At 47.8% G+C, this 26,937-nt stretch overlaps 2 protein-coding genes across 2 annotated transcripts; both read right to left on the reverse strand.

Annotated features, from left to right (window-relative positions):
* Positions 1 to 2,454: 2,454 nt before the first annotated feature.
* Positions 2,455 to 4,030, reverse strand: LOC308174247 (E3 ubiquitin-protein ligase TRIM35-like; the record flags this gene model as incomplete). The annotated part of the gene is made up of 2 exons (XM_080549324.1): positions 2,455 to 2,672; positions 3,154 to 4,030. The coding sequence occupies 2 exons, from the start codon at positions 4,028 to 4,030 to the stop codon at positions 2,455 to 2,457; spliced, it is 1,095 nt and encodes a 364-aa protein (XP_080405450.1).
* Positions 4,031 to 9,639: 5,609 nt separating this feature from the next.
* Positions 9,640 to 12,340, reverse strand: LOC308174248 (uncharacterized protein; the record flags this gene model as incomplete). Its single annotated transcript, XM_080549325.1, has 3 exons — positions 9,640 to 9,941; positions 11,292 to 11,432; positions 11,545 to 12,340. 3 exons carry the CDS (start codon positions 12,338 to 12,340, stop codon positions 9,640 to 9,642), a joined length of 1,239 nt encoding a protein of 412 aa, XP_080405451.1.
* Positions 12,341 to 26,937: the final 14,597 nt, after the last annotated feature.

The following is a 26,937-nucleotide window of genomic DNA, read 5'->3' on the forward strand; positions in this document are numbered from 1 at the left end:
TTTGTCACACAATCCCTGTCCCTCTTCTCTAACAGCCTCTAAATATTACTTTAACTTTTGACAAAGTTCTCCTGCTTTTAAACCAAAACTTTTTTTTTTTTTTTTTTGAAGAATGGCACTGTATTAATACATCACAATAAACATGAACTAGAGACATTTTAAAAATAACAACACAGGCATTAATAAACACCTAATGGATCAGATTATGTAAAAAACTAAATTTTGACCAAAAACAGAGATAGAACCTTATAATTCTAATGTCACGCAATGACAAAAACAAGGAAGTGCCCAATAGACAACAGACAAAAAAAAGTACCTTTCACACAAGAAATGCAGCTCAAAGTGCTTTACAACAGGGATAAAAACATAAAGTGAATATAAAAACATATACAAGCATAACATTTATATAAAAGTAGGGGAACTAGATAAAACATTAAAAAGAAGTAAAGATAAAATGCAATAAAAGAAGAGAAACAAATGTAAGAAATAAATAGATAAAATGTTTAGTAACAGTCACACAAGTGAGGTTCTATCCCCTAAAACGAAATGTAGGTTCCACTGCCTTAATAAAATGCTGAAGGACTTTGTACTGACTTTGTATCTAGTGGGGATATTTCCCCCCCCCCCCCTCCTGCATGTGGGTCCACTTACGACATTATTTTCTTATTTTCCATGGATTTGCTGGTAAAACATCCAAAGAATCATTTGAAATATTTCACTCTTGAGATATTCTCAACATTTAATCACACATTCAGAAATGTGTTGTGTTGATACAGTGGGGGAAATAAGTATTAAACACATCAGCATTTTGTCCAGTAAATGTATTTCCAATGAACCTATTCAAGTAAAATTTGACCAGACTTTGGTATTAACTCAAACAATCTAGACAAAAAAAATCTAAACATTAAAGTCCATATGTAAATAAAGTTATGTGTAATAAAGTGGATAACATGAAATGCCTCATGTCAAACACATGGCTAAAACTGCCTTCTTCAGCCTCAGGAATATTGGCTGTCTCCGACCCACCCTGTCTTTGACTGATGCAGAGATCCTCGTCCGTGCGTTTGTTACCTCCATGCTAGACTACTGCAACAGTGTTGTTTTTGGGGCCACCAACAGAGTCCACACCCACCCACACCCACATTGCAGAACATGGACAAACAGGAGGCCTGGTTAAAACAGTCCACAGTCAAAGGAGAGAGTATCCACTGTAATAACCAATAATGCCCACATACTGTAATGGTAATAACATCTAATCAAAGGTGGGGACACTAATTTCAGTTAAATAAGCACTTCCACTACTGGTCTATTCAATTCAGTAGAAAACTAGGGAGCACATTCCACAACTAAGGTTCTCAGCTTTCCCCTGCAGACATTCACTTTAATCAATGGCTGAAGTAAAAGTTTCTGAAAAGGTGTGTTTGTATCAAGACCTGTGCCTTCAGAAACATCTTTCTTTTTGCCCTCCAAAATGTCAATGTAAACTCCGGTGGATGCTCAATGACCTGGCTCCAACCTCATTACAACCTCCCCTAGCCGCCACAAAGGACTCCTCCAACCCCTGGCTATCTATCACCTATCTCCATCTCCATGAGTGAGCAGGCATCGCCAAATGTCCCCCTGGCCTGGATGCTCTATTCCATCAACATTGGAGTGGCAAAAGTCTGAAATGTCACCCATCTTTCTCAGCGTGGGCAGAGAAAGAGTAGGGGTTAGCGCTCCAACACTAGTGATGCAGTGGGTGACTTAGCTATGGCACCTATGGACTCTTAATTAATGGTGCTTGCATTGGTATTGTCATGATCTTTCACAAGCTTTCTGGCACAACAATAGCTGCCATGGTGTACTTACACCCAGGTGGGTGCAACACACTGGTATTAGATGAAAGATTTCAATTAGCGTCAATTAATTATTGCTGCTCCCTAATCAGAACTGGACATGTTATCAACAGTTTAGGGTTTGGGGACATCAAGACTTTACATCACACACAAGTGGCTAGTGGCTTTTTGTCAGCATGAGATGACAAAAAGAATAGAGACAAAACCCCATCTCACCTCATCTAACCTCTCTAAACACTAAAGTCATGAGACAGCAGTGATCCATCAACCAGTGCCTACACAGGCAGAGAGGTCCTGCGGCTCCCAGTAGAAGTCCTCTCACTCAGTGACCCAAAGGAATGCATATCAAATTATCCTTTTTTTAAGTGTGACGCTAACTTAATTGAAAAAATCATAATTGTGAAAAATGTAGCAGCTTTGTAAACAGCTGCATTATGGGATACCAAGGCTGCTATACAAAACAATTTACAAAGACCTCATTCAAGCCTTTCATAGAGTCCCATGATTCAGACACAAGTACAGGTGTCTTTTAAAACAACTTAACAAAATTAGCAACGTTCCCAGCTCCCAGCTCATTGGCTTTGAAGTGCTGTAATGTGTAAAAAAAAATAAAATATTAAAGACCGAGTTGCTCCAGTTCGGTGCCAGCCTTGGGGCCTGGTGGCACCTGTTTCCTTCCCTTCTGGAACACAGCTGCAATCTCCTCAAAGGTCTTCCCTTTGGTCTCCGGGACGTGACGGAAGGTGAACACCGTGAACCCAAACAGCATCACCGCAAACAAGATGAACACATAATTCCCAGTATTCCTGCAGACAGGCTTTACAGAAGCTGTGACTACAGGACAGGATGACAGGATCTTTAAAGATGTCACAGCACACAGGACAGGAGAAATCCTCCTCTGGGAGAGATGATTTAGCAGCCATTTTGTCACACAATCCCTGTCCCTCTTCTCTAACAGCCTCTAAATATTACTTTAACTTTTGACAAAGTTCTCCTGCTTTTAAACCAACACTTTTACACTGAATCAAGACAAACTAACAAACAAAACACAACCAAACAGTCAACTAACAATGGGAGACAAGGAGGAGCATTTAAACAGACGGGCAGCCCTCTGATTGGAGAATGGGCAGCCTTCTGATTGGATGGGAGTGGGATGATGAATGAGGGAATGATTGGCCAATTGGCAACACCTGGATGGAGAATGATAGAGGAGAACACAGAAGGGAAGGAAACACAACAAGGACACATGTGGACGTAACAAACATATTCATATAATCTATTAGATATTCTTAATCCAGTTCTCATCAGTACTAACCATGCTTGACAATCCCCTGCATCTTCTCCCAGACTCTGAACTGCAGGTTGCCCAGGTGTTTGGCCACGTCTATCAGCGCTCCTGAAACCTTCTCTGGGTCTGGCAGTGTAAACTGGGCTCTTTTCTTACTGGCCTTGAAGTTCTGCAGGAAGGAGATGTCTTCAGCTTTCAGCTCCTTCTCTAAGGCTGTGATTGTGTCTGAACGTGATGATATCTGTCTGCTCAGTGCCTCAGTCTTCTTCTTTATCATCTGACTCTTCTGCTCCTCTTCCTCTCTCAGTGCAGCCATCCTGGCCTCCTCTTCCTCTCGTAGAAACTGGTGGAGTTTCTCAAACCCCTCCTTAATCTGTCTCTCTGTGTGCTGGGCCTGGCTCTTAATGTGCTCTGATGTTTCATCACAGGTTTGTTTAACTTTGTTAAAGACCTCCAGCTTCTCCTGTAAGGGTTTCAGAGCTGTCTGGAGTTCCTCCTTATGTTCCTGTGCAGCCTCGTCTACTGGGACACAGTCATGAGATTTGTGTTTCTTTGAGGCCTGACACACCACACAGATGGGCTGTTTATCATCCAGACAGAAGAGCTTGAGTTTCTCACCGTGCAGACTGCACAGCACCTCAGACCCTGCCTCAGCTCTCTGACTTCTCTCCTGTAAGAAGGCCTCACACACGTTCTTTAGAGCTAGGTTAAAGGTAAGAGGCTCATGCTTTGAGGATCTTCTCCTACAAACTGGACATTCCCGAGATTCCTTGTGTTCCCAGTATTCCTGCAGACAGGCTTTACAGAAGCTGTGACTACAGGACAGGATGACAGGATCTTTAAAGATGTCACAGCACACAGGACAGGAGAAATCCTCCTCTGGGAGAGATGATTTAGCAGCCATTTTGTCACACAATCCCTGTCCCTCTTCTCTAACAGCCTCTAAATATTACTTTAACTTTTGACAAAGTTCTCCTGCTTTTAAACCAACACTTTTACACTGAATCAAGACAAACTAACAAACAAAACACAACCAAACAGTCAACTAACAATGGGAGACAAGGAGGAGCATTTAAACAGACGGGCAGCCCTCTGAATGGAGAATGGGCAGCCTTCTGATTGGATGGGAGTGGGATGATGAATGAGGGAATGATTGGCCAATTGACAACACCTGGATGGAGAATGATAGAGGAGAACACAGAAGGGAAGGAAACACAATATTAAACCTCACAGGTTCTGGGCACAAGTGAGGACGAGATGCGGTGAGACAAAGCGCAGATACAGGGTGGCGGGGTACATGACACTTTTAGTGGCCTCCGGTCTGTTGCTGGAAAGCATCGATTTGATCGTCATCCTCCATTGCCAACTGTGCAGGTGTGTCCGTCTCCTTGATTGGCTGTCCGTCGAACCTGAACCGGATCCGTGTCATGGTCAATCCCTGTCTTTCACAGTAGGCCTTCATCAGCTTGCTGAGCGGCGTGTGTCTCTTGACCTTGAAACGGACCACAGACCCGTCCTGTCCCGCCACCTTCAGGTTGATGTGGTCGTTGTTCTTCATCTTCACTCCCTCCTTCCCCTGCAGTGAATCTTGCTGGGGATCTCCCCCACCTTGCGGTTGTCCGCACACGGTCAACGGTCACATCTCACCTTTATTATTGCCTTGCTGGTGTAACCCCTCACAATCCGGACAGACCAGGCAGGCACACACAACCATACCCATGGATACAACATACATACAACATACCTGAATGTGCAAACAAAATGGTGGTTATTTAATGGTAGGCTCCAGCACAAAACAGCTCTCGCCCCTGCATGTCAGCAAAACAATACATTCAGAACACGCTACATTGCCGCCATCTTAGCTCACGCTAACTAGCTGTTAGCTAGTTAGCTAGTTAGCTCACAACTTTATCCATCCATAAAATACAAAGCGTGCACATTCATCTTGGCCTCCCACATGGCCAGGCCGTGGACGGGCTGGTTCAGGTTCTTGTGCATGTAGAAGACCAGGGAGATGCGCGTGGGGTGGGAGCGGTCGGGCCTCTTCAGAGGCGTGGTGGCATGCAGCTCGCGCCGGGCGCACTCAATCAGGATGGAGCCGTGGGCCGGGGCCACCGCCACGCCGCCGATGTTGGGGTCCAGGAAGTTGTGTTCGCTGTCCGACCAGTACTCCCCGTCGCACGGGTATCAGACTCATCAGACTCCATCATCATCAATGATGTAACGGTTTAAAGGGTCCTGCAGCTGTTTCTCCAGGGCGGTGAGGTCCTCCTTGGCCTTGGCGGTGGTGACCTCCAGCACCGTGTTGGCCTCCTGCAGCTGTTTCTCCAGGGCGGTGAGGTCCACCTTGGCCTTGGCGGTGGTGAGCTCCAGCTTGGCTTTGTGGGCCTCCAGCTTCCCCGCCTGGGACGTCAGGTAGAACTTCTGCTGCCTGATGGTCTGGAGCGGCAGACAGACAGCAGCACAGTCACACAACCAGGTTCTAGAAGAATACCTCAAGACAGTTGAGACGGGTTCTAGAATGATCTACCTAGGATCGTTATTATATTTAATTCAGCTTTGCTTAAAACCTAATAATGCTACTGGTACTGTCACTGTACTCTATCATCTTGGTACACTATTAGTTTTCTATCTCATCCCCTCACTATTAGTTTTCTCATTCGATGATGAGTCTCTCTGGCTCTCGGCGTCGCTCTCCGTCCGGTTGTGTTCGCTGTCCGACCAGTACTCCCCGTCGCACGGGTCCCCCCTCTGGCTCTCGGCGTCGCTCTCTGTCCGGTTGAGCTGCTCGTCCTCGGGGATCTCCCCCACCTTGCAGTTGTCCGCGTGCACCTTCATCTTGGCCTCCCACACGGTCAACGGTCACATCTCACCTTTATTATTGCCTATCCCCCACCTTGCGGTTGTCCACGTGCACCTTCATCTTGGCCTCCCACACGGTCAACGGTCACATCTCACCTTTATTATTGCCTTGCTGGGGATCTCCCCCACCTTGCGGTTGTCCGCACACGGTCAACGGTCACATCTCACCTTTATTATTGCCTTGCTGGTGTAACCCCTCACAATCCGGACAGACCAGGCAGGCACACACAACCATACCCATGGATACAACATACCTGAATGTGCAAACAAAATGGTGGTTATTTAATGGTAGGCTCCAGCAGTTATTTAATGGTAGAGGGGGGAGGCTGGGGGAGGTAGAGAGGGGAGGCTGGGGGAGGTAGAAATCGGAGGACGGCCTCATGGAACAGAATGAGGAACGTTATCAAACGGCCTCCCACATGGCCAGGCCGTGGACGGGCTGGTTCAGGTTCTTGTGCATGTAGAAGACCAGGGAGATGCGCGTGGGGTGGGAGCGGTCGGGCCTCTTCAGAGGCGTGGTGGCATGCAGCTCGCGCCGGGCGCACTCAATCAGGATGGAGCCGTGGGCCGGGGCCACCGCCACGCCGCCGATGTTGGGGTCCAGGAAGTTGTGTTCGCTGTCCGACCAGTACTCCCCGTCGCACGGGTCCCCCCTCTGGCTCTCGGCGTCACTCTCCGTCCGGTTGTGTTCGCTGTCCGACCAGTACTCCCCGTCGCACGGGTCCCCCCTCTGGCTCTCGGCGTCGCTCTCTGTCCGGTTGAGCTGCTCGTCCTCGGGGATCTCCCCCACCTTGCGGTTGTCCGCGTGCACCTTCATCTTGGCCTCCCACACGGTCAACGGTCACATCTCACCTTTATTATTGCCTATCCCCCACCTTGCGGTTGTCCACGTGCACCTTCATCTTGGCCTCCCACACGGTCAACGGTCACATCTCACCTTTATTATTGCCTTGCTGGGGATCTCCCCCACCTTGCGGTTGTCCGCACACGGTCAACGGTCACATCTCACCTTTATTATTGCCTTGCTGGTGTAACCCCTCACAATCCGGACAGACCAGGCAGGCACACAGGTTCACTTTCAAGCTGTTTATTTATCTGAATGTGCAAACAAAATGGTGGTTATTTAATGGTAGGCTCCAGCACAAAACAGCTCTCGCCCCATCTCCAGCACACAAAGACGAAAGGGGTGAGCCTTTGTCATAACATCAAATAATGATTAGTTATCATACCATTCATATCATTATAACACACAAGACTAAACCATACCCATGGATACAACATACATACAACATACCTGAATGTGCAAACAAAATGGTGGTTATTGAATGGTAGGCTCCAGCACAAAACAGCTCTCGCCCCTGCATGTCAGCAAAAAAGAAAATGCTGTCACATGTAGCTTTAATGTTTTCATTTGCATTACCTGTGGCGTTATCCTGGTTTCTGCGGCTCTTGGCCATAAGACTGGCACAGTGTCTGGCCTGGAACTTAATAGCTCCCAGACACCGGTGTCTTTTAGCCCCCTCCTCAGGTGTTTGACCTGCTTGGTCGTCCTTCCCAGCACCTGTAAAACAAATAAACCCCCCCCAAAACGTGTCATGGTTATATTAAGGCAACAGTGAATTCAATGAGAACCAGTGGTTTCGTTTAAATTCAAAGACTTAAGAAAGACAAACTTGAAACCTTCTCTGGGTCTGGCAGTGTAAACTGGGCTCTTTTCTTACTGGCCTTGAAGTTCTGCAGGAAGGAGATGTCTTCAGCTTTCAGCTCCTTCTCTAAGGCTGTGATTGTGTCTGAAAGTGATGATATCTGTCTGCTCAGTGCCTCAGTCTTCTTCTTCATCATCTGACTCTTCTGCTCCTCTTCCTCTCTCAGTGCAGCCATCCTGGCCTCCTCTTCCTCTCGTAGAAACTGGTGGAGTTTCTCAAACCCCTCCTTAATCTGTCTCTCTGTGTGCTGGGCCTGGCTCTTAATGTGCTCTGATGTTTCATCACAGGTTTGTTTAACTTTGTTAAAGACCTCCAGCTTCTCCTGTAAGGGTTTCAGAGCTGTCTGGAGTTCCTCCTTATGTTCCTGTGCAGCCTCGTCTACTGGGACACAGTCATGAGATTTGTGTTTCTTTGAGGCCTGACACACCACACAGATGGGCTGTTTATCATCCAGACAGAAGAGCTTGAGTTTCTCACCGTGCAGACTGCACAGCACCTCAGACCCTGCCTCAGCTCTCTGACTTCTCTCCTGTAAGAAGGCCTCACACACGTTCTTTAGAGCTAGGTTAAAGGTAAGAGGCTCATGCTTTGAGGATCTTCTCCTACAAACTGGACATTCCCGAGATTCCTTGTGTTCCCAGTATTCCTGCAGACAGGCTTTACAGAAGCTGTGACTACAGGACAGGATGACAGGATCTTTAAAGATGTCACAGCACACAGGACAGGAGAAATCCTCCTCTGGGAGAGATGATTTAGCAGCCATTTTGTCACACAATCCCTGTCCCTCTTCTCTAACAGCCTCTAAATATTACTTAAACTTTTGACAAAGTTCTCCTGCTTTTAAACCAACACTTTTACACTGAATCAAGACAAACTAACAAACAAAACACAACCAAACAGTCAACTAACAATGGGAGACAAGGAGGAGCATTTAAACAGACGGGCAGCCCTCTGATTGGAGAATTGTTACGTTCTATGTTCGCTAGGGAGAAGAAGAAGTAACAAAATATTACAGGTGTTATGTAATAAGGATATTTATTAACAGCCACAATGTGCATTCATTTATTTAACAATTGATTACATTTCCATAAAATAATTATGTACATCTTAAATAAAATATCAAACAAGTCAACATTCTTCTTCTCCTCTTCATTGTCTTCAATCTTAAACACAGGAATGAAACAACACATAAAGGCCAACTTGGAAGGAGGCTAGCAGGCAAGAAGTAATTTAATTGCTTAGGCACACTTTAGCTAACAGGCATAACGTCAGAACAAACTGCTTTCCCTGCAAAGTCATCTGCCCTTCTTAGAAATCCAGCATTTTCTGTTGTTTTGACCCACTACCAGACTGCTTTCTGTGCCTGGAACACAAGGCACAAGAGAGGCAGTTCTAGTTCCCCAGACAGCCAGCGAGCAAAGGCAAGCCTCAAGAATGAATATGAAACTCCTTAAGCAGCCAGAGTGGAGGAGAAAGAAGGGGTATCTCCGTCGCTCTCCCCCTCTTCCTCCGCAGCGTCTCCACTCAGCATCTGCCGGGGCACCCAGCTGAACGGCATCCAGCTGAACGGGGCGCGAGCCTCTAAATATTACTTTAACTTTTGACAAAGTTCTCCTGCTTTTAAACCAACACTTTTACACTGAATCAAGACAAACTAACAAACAAAACACAACCAAACAGTCAACTAACAATGGGAGACAAGGAGGAGCATTTAAACAGACGGGCAGCCCTCTGATTGGAGAATGGGCAGCCTTCTGATTGGATGGGAGTGGGATGATGAATGAGGGAATGATTGGCCAATTGACAACACCTGGATGGAGAATGATAGAGGAGAACACAGAAGGGAAGGAAACACAATATTAAACCTCACAGGTTCTGGGCACAAGTGAGGACGAGATGCGGTGAGACAAAGCGCAGATACAGGGTGGCGGGGTACATGACACTTTTAGTGGCCTCCGGTCTGTTGCTGGAAAGCATCGATTTGATCGTCATCCTCCATTGCCAACTGTGCAGGTGTGTCCGTCTCCTTGATTGGCTGTCCGTCGAACCTGAACCGGATCCGTGTCATGGTCAATCCCTGTCTTTCACAGTAGGCCTTCATCAGCTTGCTGAGCGGCGTGTGTCTCTTGACCTTGAAACGGACCACAGACCCGTCCTGTCCCGCCACCTTCAGGTTGATGTGGTCGTTGTTCTTCATCTTCACTCCCTCCTTCCCCTGCAGTGAATCTTGCTGGGGATCTCCCCCACCTTGCGGTTGTCCGCACACGGTCAACGGTCACATCTCACCTTTATTATTGCCTTGCTGGTGTAACCCCTCACAATCCGGACAGACCAGGCAGGCACACACAACCATACCCATGGATACAACATACATACAACATACCTGAATGTGCAAACAAAATGGTGGTTATTTAATGGTAGGCTCCAGCACAAAACAGCTCTCGCCCCTGCATGTCAGCAAAACAATACATTCAGAACACGCTACATTGCCGCCATCTTAGCTCACGCTAACTAGCTGTTAGCTAGTTAGCTAGTTAGCTCACAACTTTATCCATCCATAAAATACAAAGCGTGCACATTCATCTTGGCCTCCCACATGGCCAGGCCGTGGACGGGCTGGTTCAGGTTCTTGTGCATGTAGAAGACCAGGGAGATGCGCGTGGGGTGGGAGCGGTCGGGCCTCTTCAGAGGCGTGGTGGCATGCAGCTCGCGCCGGGCGCACTCAATCAGGATGGAGCCGTGGGCCGGGGCCACCGCCACGCCGCCGATGTTGGGGTCCAGGAAGTTGTGTTCGCTGTCCGACCAGTACTCCCCGTCGCACGGGTCCCCCCTCTGGCTCTCGGCGTCACTCTCCGTCCGGTTGTGTTCGCTGTCCGACCAGTACTCCCCGTCGCACGGGTCCCCCCTCTGGCTCTCGGCGTCGCTCTCTGTCCGGTTGAGCTGCTCGTCCTCGGGGATCTCCCCCACCTTGCGGTTGTCCGCGTGCACCTTCATCTTGGCCTCCCACACGGTCAACGGTCACATCTCACCTTTATTATTGCCTATCCCCCACCTTGCGGTTGTCCACGTGCACCTTCATCTTGGCCTCCCACACGGTCAACGGTCACATCTCACCTTTATTATTGCCTTGCTGGGGATCTCCCCCACCTTGCGGTTGTCCGCACACGGTCAACGGTCACATCTCACCTTTATTATTGCCTTGCTGGTGTAACCCCTCACAATCCGGACAGACCAGGCAGGCACACAGGTTCACTTTCAAGCTGTTTATTTATCTGAATGTGCAAACAAAATGGTGGTTATTTAATGGTAGGCTCCAGCACAAAACAGCTCTCGCCCCATCTCCAGCACACAAAGACGAAAGGGGTGAGCCTTTGTCATAACATCAAATAATGATTAGTTATCATACCATTCATATCATTATAACACACAAGACTAAACCATACCCATGGATACAACATACATACAACATACCTGAATGTGCAAACAAAATGGTGGTTATTGAATGGTAGGCTCCAGCACAAAACAGCTCTTGCCCCTGCATGTCAGCAAAAAAGAAAATGCTGTCACATGTAGCTTTAATGTTTTCATTTGCATTACCTGTGGCGTTATCCTGGTTTCTGCGGCTCTTGGCCATAAGACTGGCACAGTGTCTGGCCTGGAACTTAATAGCTCCCAGACACCGGTGTCTTTTAGCCCCCTCCTCAGGTGTTTGACCTGCTTGGTCGTCCTTCCCAGCACCTGTAAAACAAATAAACCCCCCAAAAAACGTGTCATGGTTATATTAAGGCAACAGTGAATTCAATGAGAACCAGTGGTTTCGTTTAAATTCAAAGACTTAAGAAAGACAAACTTGAAACCTTCTCTGGGTCTGGCAGTGTAAACTGGGCTCTTTTCTTACTGGCCTTGAAGTTCTGCAGGAAGGAGATGTCTTCAGCTTTCAGCTCCTTCTCTAAGGCTGTGATTGTGTCTGAAAGTGATGATATCTGTCTGCTCAGTGCCTCAGTCTTCTTCTTTATCATCTGACTCTTCTGCTCCTCTTCCTCTCTCAGTGCAGCCATCCTGGCCTCCTCTTCCTCTCGTAGAAACTGGTGGAGTTTCTCAAACCCCTCCTTAATCTGTCTCTCTGTGTGCTGGGCCTGGCTCTTAATGTGCTCTGATGTTTCATCACAGGTTTGTTTAACTTTGTTAAAGACCTCCAGCTTCTCCTGTAAGGGTTTCAGAGCTGTCTGGAGTTCCTCCTTATGTTCCTGTGCAGCCTCGTCTACTGGGACACAGTCATGAGATTTGTGTTTCTTTGAGGCCTGACACACCACACAGATGGGCTGTTTATCATCCAGACAGAAGAGCTTGAGTTTCTCACCGTGCAGACTGCACAGCACCTCAGACCCTGCCTCAGCTCTCTGACTTCTCTCCTGTAAGAAGGCCTCACACACGTTCTTTAGAGCTAGGTTAAAGGTAAGAGGCTCATGCTTTGAGGATCTTCTCCTACAAACTGGACATTCCCGAGATTCCTTGTGTTCCCAGTATTCCTGCAGACAGGCTTTACAGAAGCTGTGACTACAGGACAGGATGACAGGATCTTTAAAGATGTCACAGCACACAGGACAGGAGAAATCCTCCTCTGGGAGAGATGATTTAGCAGCCATTTTGTCACACAATCCCTGTCCCTCTTCTCTAACAGCCTCTAAATATTACTTTAACTTTTGACAAAGTTCTCCTGCTTTTAAACCAACACTTTTACACTGAATCAAGACAAACTAACAAACAAAACACAACCAAACAGTCAACTAACAATGGGAGACAAGGAGGAGCATTTAAACAGACGGGCAGCCCTCTGATTGGAGAATTGTTACGTTCTATGTTCGCTAGGGAGAAGAAGAAGTAACAAAATATTACAGGTGTTATGTAATAAGGATATTTATTAACAGCCACAATGTGCATTCATTTATTTAACAATTGATTACATTTCCATAAAATAATTATGTACATCTTAAATAAAATATCAAACAAGTCAACATTCTTCTTCTCCTCTTCATTGTCTTCAATCTTAAACACAGGAATGAAACAACACATAAAGGCCAACTTGGAAGGAGGCTAGCAGGCAAGAAGTAATTTAATTGCTTAGGCACACTTTAGCTAACAGGCATAACGTCAGAACAAACTGCTTTCCCTGCAAAGTCATCTGCCCTTCTTAGAAATCCAGCATTTTCTGTTGTTTTGACCCACTACCAGACTGCTTTCTGTGCCTGGAACACAAGGCACAAGAGAGGCAGTTCTAGTTCCCCAGACAGCCAGCGAGCAAAGGCAAGCCTCAAGAATGAATATGAAACTCCTTAAGCAGCCAGAGTGGAGGAGAAAGAAGGGGTATCTCCGTCGCTCTCCCCCTCTTCCTCCGCAGCGTCTCCACTCAGCATCTGCCGGGGCACCCAGCTGAACGGCATCCAGCTGAACGGGGCGCGAGCCTCTAAATATTACTTTAACTTTTGACAAAGTTCTCCTGCTTTTAAACCAACACTTTTACACTGAATCAAGACAAACTAACAAACAAAACACAACCAAACAGTCAACTAACAATGGGAGACAAGGAGGAGCATTTAAACAGACGGGCAGCCCTCTGATTGGAGAATGGGCAGCCTTCTGATTGGATGGGAGTGGGATGATGAATGAGGGAATGATTGGCCAATTGACAACACCTGGATGGAGAATGATAGAGGAGAACACAGAAGGGAAGGAAACACAATATTAAACCTCACAGGTTCTGGGCACAAGTGAGGACGAGATGCGGTGAGACAAAGCGCAGATCCAGGGTGGCGGGGTACATGACACTTTTAGTGGCCTCCGGTCTGTTGCTGGAAAGCATCGATTTGATCGTCATCCTCCATTGCCAACTGTGCAGGTGTGTCCGTCTCCTTGATTGGCTGTCCGTCGAACCTGAACCGGATCCGTGTCATGGTCAATCCCTGTCTTTCACAGTAGGCCTTCATCAGCTTGCTGAGCGGCGTGTGTCTCTTGACCTTGAAACGGACCACAGACCCGTCCTGTCCCGCCACCTTCAGGTTGATGTGGTCGTTGTTCTTCATCTTCACTCCCTCCTTCCCCTGCAGTGAATCTTGCTGGGGATCTCCCCCACCTTGCGGTTGTCCGCACACGGTCAACGGTCACATCTCACCTTTATTATTGCCTTGCTGGTGTAACCCCTCACAATCCGGACAGACCAGGCAGGCACACACAACCATACCCATGGATACAACATACATACAACATACCTGAATGTGCAAACAAAATGGTGGTTATTTAATGGTAGGCTCCAGCACAAAACAGCTCTCGCCCCTGCATGTCAGCAAAACAATACATTCAGAACACGCTACATTGCCGCCATCTTAGCTCACGCTAACTAGCTGTTAGCTAGTTAGCTAGTTAGCTCACAACTTTATCCATCCATAAAATACAAAGCGTGCACATTCATCTTGGCCTCCCACATGGCCAGGCCGTGGACGGGCTGGTTCAGGTTCTTGTGCATGTAGAAGACCAGGGAGATGCGCGTGGGGTGGGAGCGGTCGGGCCTCTTCAGAGGCGTGGTGGCATGCAGCTCGCGCCGGGCGCACTCAATCAGGATGGAGCCGTGGGCCGGGGCCACCGCCACGCCGCCGATGTTGGGGTCCAGGAAGTTGTGTTCGCTGTCCGACCAGTACTCCCCGTCGCACGGGTCCCCCCTCTGGCTCTCGGCGTCACTCTCCGTCCGGTTGTGTTCGCTGTCCGACCAGTACTCCCCGTCGCACGGGTCCCCCCTCTGGCTCTCGGCGTCGCTCTCTGTCCGGTTGAGCTGCTCGTCCTCGGGGATCTCCCCCACCTTGCGGTTGTCCGCGTGCACCTTCATCTTGGCCTCCCACACGGTCAACGGTCACATCTCACCTTTATTATTGCCTATCCCCCACCTTGCGGTTGTCCACGTGCACCTTCATCTTGGCCTCCCACACGGTCAACGGTCACATCTCACCTTTATTATTGCCTTGCTGGGGATCTCCCCCACCTTGCGGTTGTCCGCACACGGTCAACGGTCACATCTCACCTTTATTATTGCCTTGCTGGTGTAACCCCTCACAATCCGGACAGACCAGGCAGGCACACAGGTTCACTTTCAAGCTGTTTATTTATCTGAATGTGCAAACAAAATGGTGGTTATTTAATGGTAGGCTCCAGCACAAAACAGCTCTCGCCCCATCTCCAGCACACAAAGACGAAAGGGGTGAGCCTTTGTCATAACATCAAATAATGATTAGTTATCATACCATTCATATCATTATAACACACAAGACTAAACCATACCCATGGATACAACATACATACAACATACCTGAATGTGCAAACAAAATGGTGGTTATTGAATGGTAGGCTCCAGCACAAAACAGCTCTTGCCCCTGCATGTCAGCAAAAAAGAAAATGCTGTCACATGTAGCTTTAATGTTTTCATTTGCATTACCTGTGGCGTTATCCTGGTTTCTGCGGCTCTTGGCCATAAGACTGGCACAGTGTCTGGCCTGGAACTTAATAGCTCCCAGACACCGGTGTCTTTTAGCCCCCTCCTCAGGTGTTTGACCTGCTTGGTCGTCCTTCCCAGCACCTGTAAAACAAATAAACCCCCCAAAAAACGTGTCATGGTTATATTAAGGCAACAGTGAATTCAATGAGAACCAGTGGTTTCGTTTAAATTCAAAGACTTAAGAAAGACAAACTTGAAACCTTCTCTGGGTCTGGCAGTGTAAACTGGGCTCTTTTCTTACTGGCCTTGAAGTTCTGCAGGAAGGAGATGTCTTCAGCTTTCAGCTCCTTCTCTAAGGCTGTGATTGTGTCTGAAAGTGATGATATCTGTCTGCTCAGTGACTCAGTCTTCTTCTTTATCATCTGACTCTTCTGCTCCTCTTCCTCTCTCAGTGCAGCCATCCTGGCCTCCTCTTCCTCTCGTAGAAACTGGTGGAGTTTCTCAAACCCCTCCTTAATCTGTCTCTCTGTGTGCTGGGCCTGGCTCTTAATGTGCTCTGATGTTTCATCACAGGTTTGTTTAACTTTGTTAAAGACCTCCAGCTTCTCCTGTAAGGGTTTCAGAGCTGTCTGGAGTTCCTCCTTATGTTCCTGTGCAGCCTCGTCTACTGGGACACAGTCATGAGATTTGTGTTTCTTTGAGGCCTGACACACCACACAGATGGGCTGTTTATCATCCAGACAGAAGAGCTTGAGTTTCTCACCGTGCAGACTGCACAGCACCTCAGACCCTGCCTCAGCTCTCTGACTTCTCTCCTGTAAGAAGGCCTCACACACGTTCTTTAGAGCTAGGTTAAAGGTAAGAGGCTCATGCTTTGAGGATCTTCTCCTACAAACTGGACATTCCCGAGATTCCTTGTGTTCCCAGTATTCCTGCAGACAGGCTTTACAGAAGCTGTGACTACAGGACAGGATGACAGGATCTTTAAAGATGTCACAGCACACAGGACAGGAGAAATCCTCCTCTGGGAGAGATGATTTAGCAGCCATTTTGTCACACAATCCCTGTCCCTCTTCTCTAACAGCCTCTAAATATTACTTTAACTTTTGACAAAGTTCTCCTGCTTTTAAACCAACACTTTTACACTGAATCAAGACAAACTAACAAACAAAACACAACCAAACAGTCAACTAACAATGGGAGACAAGGAGGAGCATTTAAACAGACGGGCAGCCCTCTGATTGGAGAATTGTTACGTTCTATGTTCGCTAGGGAGAAGAAGAAGTAACAAAATATTACAGGTGTTATGTAATAAGGATATTTATTAACAGCCACAATGTGCATTCATTTATTTAACAATTGATTACATTTCCATAAAATAATTATGTACATCTTAAATAAAATATCAAACAAGTCAACATTCTTCTTCTCCTCTTCATTGTCTTCAATCTTAAACACAGGAATGAAACAACACATAAAGGCCAACTTGGAAGGAGGCTAGCAGGCAAGAAGTAATTTAATTGCTTAGGCACACTTTAGCTAACAGGCATAACGTCAGAACAAACTGCTTTCCCTGCAAAGTCATCTGCCCTTCTTAGAAATCCAGCATTTTCTGTTGTTTTGACCCACTACCAGACTGCTTTCTGTGCCTGGAACACAAGGCACAAGAGAGGCAGTTCTAGTTCCCCAGACAGCCAGCGAGCAAAGGCAAGCCTCAAGAATGAATATGAAACTCCTTAAGCAGCCAGAGTGGAGGAGAAAGAAGGGGTATCTCCGTCGCTCTCCCCCTCTTCCTCCGCAGCGTCTCCACTCAGCATCTGCCGGGGCACCCAGCTGAACGGCATCCAGCTGAACGGGGCGCGAGCCTCTAAATATTACTTTAACTTTTGACAAAGTTCTCCTGCTTTTAAACCAACACTTTTACACTGAATCAAGACAAACTAACAAACAAAACACAACCAAACAGTCAACTAACAATGGGAGACAAGGAGGAGCATTTAAACAGACGGGCAGCCCTCTGATTGGAGAATGGGCAGCCTTCTGATTGGATGGGAGTGGGATGATGAATGAGGGAATGATTGGCCAATTGACAACACCTGGATGGAGAATGATAGAGGAGAACACAGAAGGGAAGGAAACACAATATTAAACCTCACAGGTTCTGGGCACAAGTGAGGACGAGATGCGGTGAGACAAAGCGCAGATCCAGGGTGGCGGGGTACATGACACTTTTAGTGGCCTCCGGTCTGTTGCTGGAAAGCATCGATTTGATCGTCATCCTCCATTGCCAACTGTGCAGGTGTGTCCGTCTCCTTGATTGGCTGTCCGTCGAACCTGAACCGGATCCGTGTCATGGTCAATCCCTGTCTTTCACAGTAGGCCTTCATCAGCTTGCTGAGCGGCGTGTGTCTCTTGACCTTGAAACGGACCACAGACCCGTCCTGTCCCGCCACCTTCAGGTTGATGTGGTCGTTGTTCTTCATCTTCACTCCCTCCTTCCCCTGCAGTGAATCTTGCTGGGGATCTCCCCCACCTTGCGGTTGTCCGCACACGGTCAACGGTCACATCTCACCTTTATTATTGCCTTGCTGGTGTAACCCCTCACAATCCGGACAGACCAGGCAGGCACACACAACCATACCCATGGATACAACATACATACAACATACCTGAATGTGCAAACAAAATGGTGGTTATTTAATGGTAGGCTCCAGCACAAAACAGCTCTCGCCCCTGCATGTCAGCAAAACAATACATTCAGAACACGCTACATTGCCGCCATCTTAGCTCACGCTAACTAGCTGTTAGCTAGTTAGCTAGTTAGCTCACAACTTTATCCATCCATAAAATACAAAGCGTGCACATTCATCTTGGCCTCCCACATGGCCAGGCCGTGGACGGGCTGGTTCAGGTTCTTGTGCATGTAGAAGACCAGGGAGATGCGCGTGGGGTGGGAGCGGTCGGGCCTCTTCAGAGGCGTGGTGGCATGCAGCTCGCGCCGGGCGCACTCAATCAGGATGGAGCCGTGGGCCGGGGCCACCGCCACGCCGCCGATGTTGGGGTCCAGGAAGTTGTGTTCGCTGTCCGACCAGTACTCCCCGTCGCACGGGTCCCCCCTCTGGCTCTCGGCGTCACTCTCCGTCCGGTTGTGTTCGCTGTCCGACCAGTACTCCCCGTCGCACGGGTCCCCCCTCTGGCTCTCGGCGTCGCTCTCTGTCCGGTTGAGCTGCTCGTCCTCGGGGATCTCCCCCACCTTGCGGTTGTCCGCGTGCACCTTCATCTTGGCCTCCCACACGGTCAACGGTCACATCTCACCTTTATTATTGCCTATCCCCCACCTTGCGGTTGTCCACGTGCACCTTCATCTTGGCCTCCCACACGGTCAACGGTCACATCTCACCTTTATTATTGCCTTGCTGGGGATCTCCCCCACCTTGCGGTTGTCCGCACACGGTCAACGGTCACATCTCACCTTTATTATTGCCTTGCTGGTGTAACCCCTCACAATCCGGACAGACCAGGCAGGCACACAGGTTCACTTTCAAGCTGTTTATTTATCTGAATGTGCAAACAAAATGGTGGTTATTTAATGGTAGGCTCCAGCACAAAACAGCTCTCGCCCCATCTCCAGCACACAAAGACGAAAGGGGTGAGCCTTTGTCATAACATCAAATAATGATTAGTTATCATACCATTCATATCATTATAACACACAAGACTAAACCATACCCATGGATACAACATACATACAACATACCTGAATGTGCAAACAAAATGGTGGTTATTGAATGGTAGGCTCCAGCACAAAACAGCTCTTGCCCCTGCATGTCAGCAAAAAAGAAAATGCTGTCACATGTAGCTTTAATGTTTTCATTTGCATTACCTGTGGCGTTATCCTGGTTTCTGCGGCTCTTGGCCATAAGACTGGCACAGTGTCTGGCCTGGAACTTAATAGCTCCCAGACACCGGTGTCTTTTAGCCCCCTCCTCAGGTGTTTGACCTGCTTGGTCGTCCTTCCCAGCACCTGTAAAACAAATAAACCCCCCAAAAAACGTGTCATGGTTATATTAAGGCAACAGTGAATTCAATGAGAACCAGTGGTTTCGTTTAAATTCAAAGACTTAAGAAAGACAAACTTGAAACCTTCTCTGGGTCTGGCAGTGTAAACTGGGCTCTTTTCTTACTGGCCTTGAAGTTCTGCAGGAAGGAGATGTCTTCAGCTTTCAGCTCCTTCTCTAAGGCTGTGATTGTGTCTGAAAGTGATGATATCTGTCTGCTCAGTGACTCAGTCTTCTTCTTTATCATCTGACTCTTCTGCTCCTCTTCCTCTCTCAGTGCAGCCATCCTGGCCTCCTCTTCCTCTCGTAGAAACTGGTGGAGTTTCTCAAACCCCTCCTTAATCTGTCTCTCTGTGTGCTGGGCCTGGCTCTTAATGTGCTCTGATGTTTCATCACAGGTTTGTTTAACTTTGTTAAAGACCTCCAGCTTCTCCTGTAAGGGTTTCAGAGCTGTCTGGAGTTCCTCCTTATGTTCCTGTGCAGCCTCGTCTACTGGGACACAGTCATGAGATTTGTGTTTCTTTGAGGCCTGACACACCACACAGATGGGCTGTTTATCATCCAGACAGAAGAGCTTGAGTTTCTCACCGTGCAGACTGCACAGCACCTCAGACCCTGCCTCAGCTCTCTGACTTCTCTCCTGTAAGAAGGCCTCACACACGTTCTTTAGAGCTAGGTTAAAGGTAAGAGGCTCATGCTTTGAGGATCTTCTCCTACAAACTGGACATTCCCGAGATTCCTTGTGTTCCCAGTATTCCTGCAGACAGGCTTTACAGAAGCTGTGACTACAGGACAGGATGACAGGATCTTTAAAGATGTCACAGCACACAGGACAGGAGAAATCCTCCTCTGGGAGAGATGATTTAGCAGCCATTTTGTCACACAATCCCTGTCCCTCTTCTCTAACAGCCTCTAAATATTACTTTAACTTTTGACAAAGTTCTCCTGCTTTTAAACCAACACTTTTACACTGAATCAAGACAAACTAACAAACAAAACACAACCAAACAGTCAACTAACAATGGGAGACAAGGAGGAGCATTTAAACAGACGGGCAGCCCTCTGATTGGAGAATTGTTACGTTCTATGTTCGCTAGGGAGAAGAAGAAGTAACAAAATATTACAGGTGTTATGTAATAAGGATATTTATTAACAGCCACAATGTGCATTCATTTATTTAACAATTGATTACATTTCCATAAAATAATTATGTACATCTTAAATAAAATATCAAACAAGTCAACATTCTTCTTCTCCTCTTCATTGTCTTCAATCTTAAACACAGGAATGAAACAACACATAAAGGCCAACTTGGAAGGAGGCTAGCAGGCAAGAAGTAATTTAATTGCTTAGGCACACTTTAGCTAACAGGCATAACGTCAGAACAAACTGCTTTCCCTGCAAAGTCATCTGCCCTTCTTAGAAATCCAGCATTTTCTGTTGTTTTGACCCACTACCAGACTGCTTTCTGTGCCTGGAACACAAGGCACAAGAGAGGCAGTTCTAGTTCCCCAGACAGCCAGCGAGCAAAGGCAAGCCTCAAGAATGAATATGAAACTCCTTAAGCAGCCAGAGTGGAGGAGAAAGAAGGGGTATCTCCGTCGCTCTCCCCCTCTTCCTCCGCAGCGTCTCCACTCAGCATCTGCCGGGGCACCCAGCTGAACGGCATCCAGCTGAACGGGGCGCGAGCCTCTAAATATTACTTTAACTTTTGACAAAGTTCTCCTGCTTTTAAACCAACACTTTTACACTGAATCAAGACAAACTAACAAACAAAACACAACCAAACAGTCAACTAACAATGGGAGACAAGGAGGAGCATTTAAACAGACGGGCAGCCCTCTGATTGGAGAATGGGCAGCCTTCTGATTGGATGGGAGTGGGATGATGAATGAGGGAATGATTGGCCAATTGACAACACCTGGATGGAGAATGATAGAGGAGAACACAGAAGGGAAGGAAACACAATATTAAACCTCACAGGTTCTGGGCACAAGTGAGGACGAGATGCGGTGAGACAAAGCGCAGATCCAGGGTGGCGGGGTACATGACACTTTTAGTGGCCTCCGGTCTGTTGCTGGAAAGCATCGATTTGATCGTCATCCTCCATTGCCAACTGTGCAGGTGTGTCCGTCTCCTTGATTGGCTGTCCGTCGAACCTGAACCGGATCCGTGTCATGGTCAATCCCTGTCTTTCACAGTAGGCCTTCATCAGCTTGCTGAGCGGCGTGTGTCTCTTGACCTTGAAACGGACCACAGACCCGTCCTGTCCCGCCACCTTCAGGTTGATGTGGTCGTTGTTCTTCATCTTCACTCCCTCCTTCCCCTGCAGTGAATCTTGCTGGGGATCTCCCCCACCTTGCGGTTGTCCGCACACGGTCAACGGTCACATCTCACCTTTATTATTGCCTTGCTGGTGTAACCCCTCACAATCCGGACAGACCAGGCAGGCACACACAACCATACCCATGGATACAACATACATACAACATACCTGAATGTGCAAACAAAATGGTGGTTATTTAATGGTAGGCTCCAGCACAAAACAGCTCTCGCCCCTGCATGTCAGCAAAACAATACATTCAGAACACGCTACATTGCCGCCATCTTAGCTCACGCTAACTAGCTGTTAGCTAGTTAGCTAGTTAGCTCACAACTTTATCCATCCATAAAATACAAAGCGTGCACATTCATCTTGGCCTCCCACATGGCCAGGCCGTGGACGGGCTGGTTCAGGTTCTTGTGCATGTAGAAGACCAGGGAGATGCGCGTGGGGTGGGAGCGGTCGGGCCTCTTCAGAGGCGTGGTGGCATGCAGCTCGCGCCGGGCGCACTCAATCAGGATGGAGCCGTGGGCCGGGGCCACCGCCACGCCGCCGATGTTGGGGTCCAGGAAGTTGTGTTCGCTGTCCGACCAGTACTCCCCGTCGCACGGGTCCCCCCTCTGGCTCTCGGCGTCACTCTCCGTCCGGTTGTGTTCGCTGTCCGACCAGTACTCCCCGTCGCACGGGTCCCCCCTCTGGCTCTCGGCGTCGCTCTCTGTCCGGTTGAGCTGCTCGTCCTCGGGGATCTCCCCCACCTTGCGGTTGTCCGCGTGCACCTTCATCTTGGCCTCCCACACGGTCAACGGTCACATCTCACCTTTATTATTGCCTATCCCCCACCTTGCGGTTGTCCACGTGCACCTTCATCTTGGCCTCCCACACGGTCAACGGTCACATCTCACCTTTATTATTGCCTTGCTGGGGATCTCCCCCACCTTGCGGTTGTCCGCACACGGTCAACGGTCACATCTCACCTTTATTATTGCCTTGCTGGTGTAACCCCTCACAATCCGGACAGACCAGGCAGGCACACAGGTTCACTTTCAAGCTGTTTATTTATCTGAATGTGCAAACAAAATGGTGGTTATTTAATGGTAGGCTCCAGCACAAAACAGCTCTCGCCCCATCTCCAGCACACAAAGACGAAAGGGGTGAGCCTTTGTCATAACATCAAATAATGATTAGTTATCATACCATTCATATCATTATAACACACAAGACTAAACCATACCCATGGATACAACATACATACAACATACCTGAATGTGCAAACAAAATGGTGGTTATTGAATGGTAGGCTCCAGCACAAAACAGCTCTCGCCCCTGCATGTCAGCAAAAAAGAAAATGCTGTCACATGTAGCTTTAATGTTTTCATTTGCATTACCTGTGGCGTTATCCTGGTTTCTGCGGCTCTTGGCCATAAGACTGGCACAGTGTCTGGCCTGGAACTTAATAGCTCCCAGACACCGGTGTCTTTTAGCCCCCTCCTCAGGTGTTTGACCTGCTTGGTCGTCCTTCCCAGCACCTGTAAAACAAATAAACCCCCCAAAAAACGTGTCATGGTTATATTAAGGCAACAGTGAATTCAATGAGAACCAGTGGTTTCGTTTAAATTCAAAGACTTAAGAAAGACAAACTTGAAACCTTCTCTGGGTCTGGCAGTGTAAACTGGGCTCTTTTCTTACTGGCCTTGAAGTTCTGCAGGAAGGAGATGTCTTCAGCTTTCAGCTCCTTCTCTAAGGCTGTGATTGTGTCTGAAAGTGATGATATCTGTCTGCTCAGTGACTCAGTCTTCTTCTTTATCATCTGACTCTTCTGCTCCTCTTCCTCTCTCAGTGCAGCCATCCTGGCCTCCTCTTCCTCTCGTAGAAACTGGTGGAGTTTCTCAAACCCCTCCTTAATCTGTCTCTCTGTGTGCTGGGCCTGGCTCTTAATGTGCTCTGATGTTTCATCACAGGTTTGTTTAACTTTGTTAAAGACCTCCAGCTTCTCCTGTAAGGGTTTCAGAGCTGTCTGGAGTTCCTCCTTATGTTCCTGTGCAGCCTCGTCTACTGGGACACAGTCATGAGATTTGTGTTTCTTTGAGGCCTGACACACCACACAGATGGGCTGTTTATCATCCAGACAGAAGAGCTTGAGTTTCTCACCGTGCAGACTGCACAGCACCTCAGACCCTGCCTCAGCTCTCTGACTTCTCTCCTGTAAGAAGGCCTCACACACGTTCTTTAGAGCTAGGTTAAAGGTAAGAGGCTCATGCTTTGAGGATCTTCTCCTACAAACTGGACATTCCCGAGATTCCTTGTGTTCCCAGTATTCCTGCAGACAGGCTTTACAGAAGCTGTGACTACAGGACAGGATGACAGGATCTTTAAAGATGTCACAGCACACAGGACAGGAGAAATCCTCCTCTGGGAGAGATGATTTAGCAGCCATTTTGTCACACAATCCCTGTCCCTCTTCTCTAACAGCCTCTAAATATTACTTTAACTTTTGACAAAGTTCTCCTGCTTTTAAACCAACACTTTTACACTGAATCAAGACAAACTAACAAACAAAACACAACCAAACAGTCAACTAACAATGGGAGACAAGGAGGAGCATTTAAACAGACGGGCAGCCCTCTGATTGGAGAATTGTTACGTTCTATGTTCGCTAGGGAGAAGAAGAAGTAACAAAATATTACAGGTGTTATGTAATAAGGATATTTATTAACAGCCACAATGTGCATTCATTTATTTAACAATTGATTACATTTCCATAAAATAATTATGTACATCTTAAATAAAATATCAAACAAGTCAACATTCTTCTTCTCCTCTTCATTGTCTTCAATCTTAAACACAGGAATGAAACAACACATAAAGGCCAACTTGGAAGGAGGCTAGCAGGCAAGAAGTAATTTAATTGCTTAGGCACACTTTAGCTAACAGGCATAACGTCAGAACAAACTGCTTTCCCTGCAAAGTCATCTGCCCTTCTTAGAAATCCAGCATTTTCTGTTGTTTTGACCCACTACCAGACTGCTTTCTGTGCCTGGAACACAAGGCACAAGAGAGGCAGTTCTAGTTCCCCAGACAGCCAGCGAGCAAAGGCAAGCCTCAAGAATGAATATGAAACTCCTTAAGCAGCCAGAGTGGAGGAGAAAGAAGGGGTATCTCCGTCGCTCTCTGCCCCTCTTCCTCCGCAGCGTCTCCACTCAGCATCTGCCGGGGCACCTGGCTGAACGGCATCCAGCTGAACGGGGCGCGAGCCTCTAAATATTACTTTAACTTTTGACAAAGTTCTCCTGCTTTTAAACCAACACTTTTACACTGAATCAAGACAAACTAACAAACAAAACACAACCAAACAGTCAACTAACAATGGGAGACAAGGAGGAGCATTTAAACAGACGGGCAGCCCTCTGATTGGAGAATGGGCAGCCTTCTGATTGGATGGGAGTGGGATGATGAATGAGGGAATGATTGGCCAATTGACAACACCTGGATGGAGAATGATAGAGGAGAACACAGAAGGGAAGGAAACACAATATTAAACCTCACAGGTTCTGGGCACAAGTGAGGACGAGATGCGGTGAGACAAAGCGCAGATACAGGGTGGCGGGGTACATGACACTTTTAGTGGCCTCCGGTCTGTTGCTGGAAAGCATCGATTTGATCGTCATCCTCCATTGCCAACTGTGCAGGTGTGTCCGTCTCCTTGATTGGCTGTCCGTCGAACCTGAACCGGATCCGTGTCATGGTCAATCCCTGTCTTTCACAGTAGGCCTTCATCAGCTTGCTGAGCGGCGTGTGTCTCTTGACCTTGAAACGGACCACAGACCCGTCCTGTCCCGCCACCTTCAGGTTGATGTGGTCGTTGTTCTTCATCTTCACTCCCTCCTTCCCCTGCAGTGAATCTTTGAGCGACTGGGCCTGCTTCTCCAGCATCCTCTTTCCATGCAGCTTTTTTAGTTCAGTCACTAAACTGCTCAAACTTGGGTTCGACGTTGCCATCTCCTGAAGTTCTTATGATATCCTCGATGTTGAAAGATGAACCTTTCTCTCCTCTCTCACTGTAGTTGCTACTTCTCCTGTTGGGCTCCAACGGGCTCTCTGATCTCACTCCAGTCTTTCTCTCCTCTCTCACTGTAGTTGCTACTTCTCCTGTTGGGCTCCAACGGGCTCTCTGATCTCACTCCAGTCTTTCTCTCCTCTCTCACTGTAGTTGCTACTTCTCCTGTTGGGCTCCAACGGGCTCTCTGATCTCACTCCAGTCTTTCTCTCCTCTCTCACTGTAGTTGCTGCTTCTCCTGTTGGGCTCCAACGGGCAGCTCTCTGATGTCACTCCAGTCTTTCTCTCCTCTCTCACTGTAGTTGCTGCTTCTCCTGTTGGGCTCCAACGGGCAGCTCTCTGATGTCACTCCAGTCTTTCTCTCCTCTCTCACTGTAGTTGCTGCTTCTCCTGTTGGGCTCCAACGGGCAGCTCTCTGATGTCACTCCAGTCTTTCTCTCCTCTCTCACTGTAGTTGCTACTTCTCCTGTTGGGCTCCAGCGGGTAGCTCTCTGTCACTCCAGTCTTTCTCTCCTCTCTCACTGTAGTTGCTACTTCTCCTGTTGGGCTCCAACGGGCTCTCTGATGTCACTCCAGTCTTTCTCTCCTCTCTCACTGTAGTTGCTGCTTCTCCTGTTGGGCTCCAACGGGCAGCTCTCTGATGTCACTCCAGTCTTTCTCTCCTCTCTCACTGTAGTTGCTACTTCTCCTGTTGGGCTCCAACGGGCAGCTCTCTGATCTCACTCCAGTCTTTCTCTCCTCTCTCACTGTAGTTGCTGCTTCTCCTGTTGGGCTCCAACGGGCTCTCTGATGTCACTCCAGTCGGCAGTTGCAAGTGAAAACGCGGCAGGAGGATAAAATGGCGAACGCAGATTGAATCTAAGGCCCTGTCCACACCTATACGTTTTTTTGACAAACGTGGATTTTTCTATTCGTTTTGGGGGGTTCGTCCAGACGCAAACGAGTTTTTGCCCTCTGAAAACGAAGATGTTTAAAAACGCCTGCCAGAGTGAAGATCCTTAAAAAACGCTGTATATGTTTTGACGTCTGGACGAGATAGACGAGTGTTTTGTATTCGTCACGTCATCATGCGCGTAGATGATGCGCAGTGCAGCTGTTTTCTGTAACCCGCATGCGCTAACCCAGCCAACAACAACAACAACAACAATGGCGCCTTACAGGGTTGTTGCGTTCGTGCTGCAGAAGCTATTGAGCTTGATTGGGCTTTTACAGCAAAATGTTCTGTTGCTCCTCTACTACCACCGCCACAACACATGGACATGGAGAACATCTACAATATGACAATGTAGAGAGCCACAGTAGATTATTACATACTCTTATTTCTGCAA

The sequence above is a fragment of the Nansenia antarctica genome (assembly GCF_963989245.1).
Source record: "Nansenia antarctica genome assembly, chromosome: 19".
NCBI classification, from domain to species: domain Eukaryota; kingdom Metazoa; phylum Chordata; class Actinopteri; order Argentiniformes; family Microstomatidae; genus Nansenia; species Nansenia antarctica.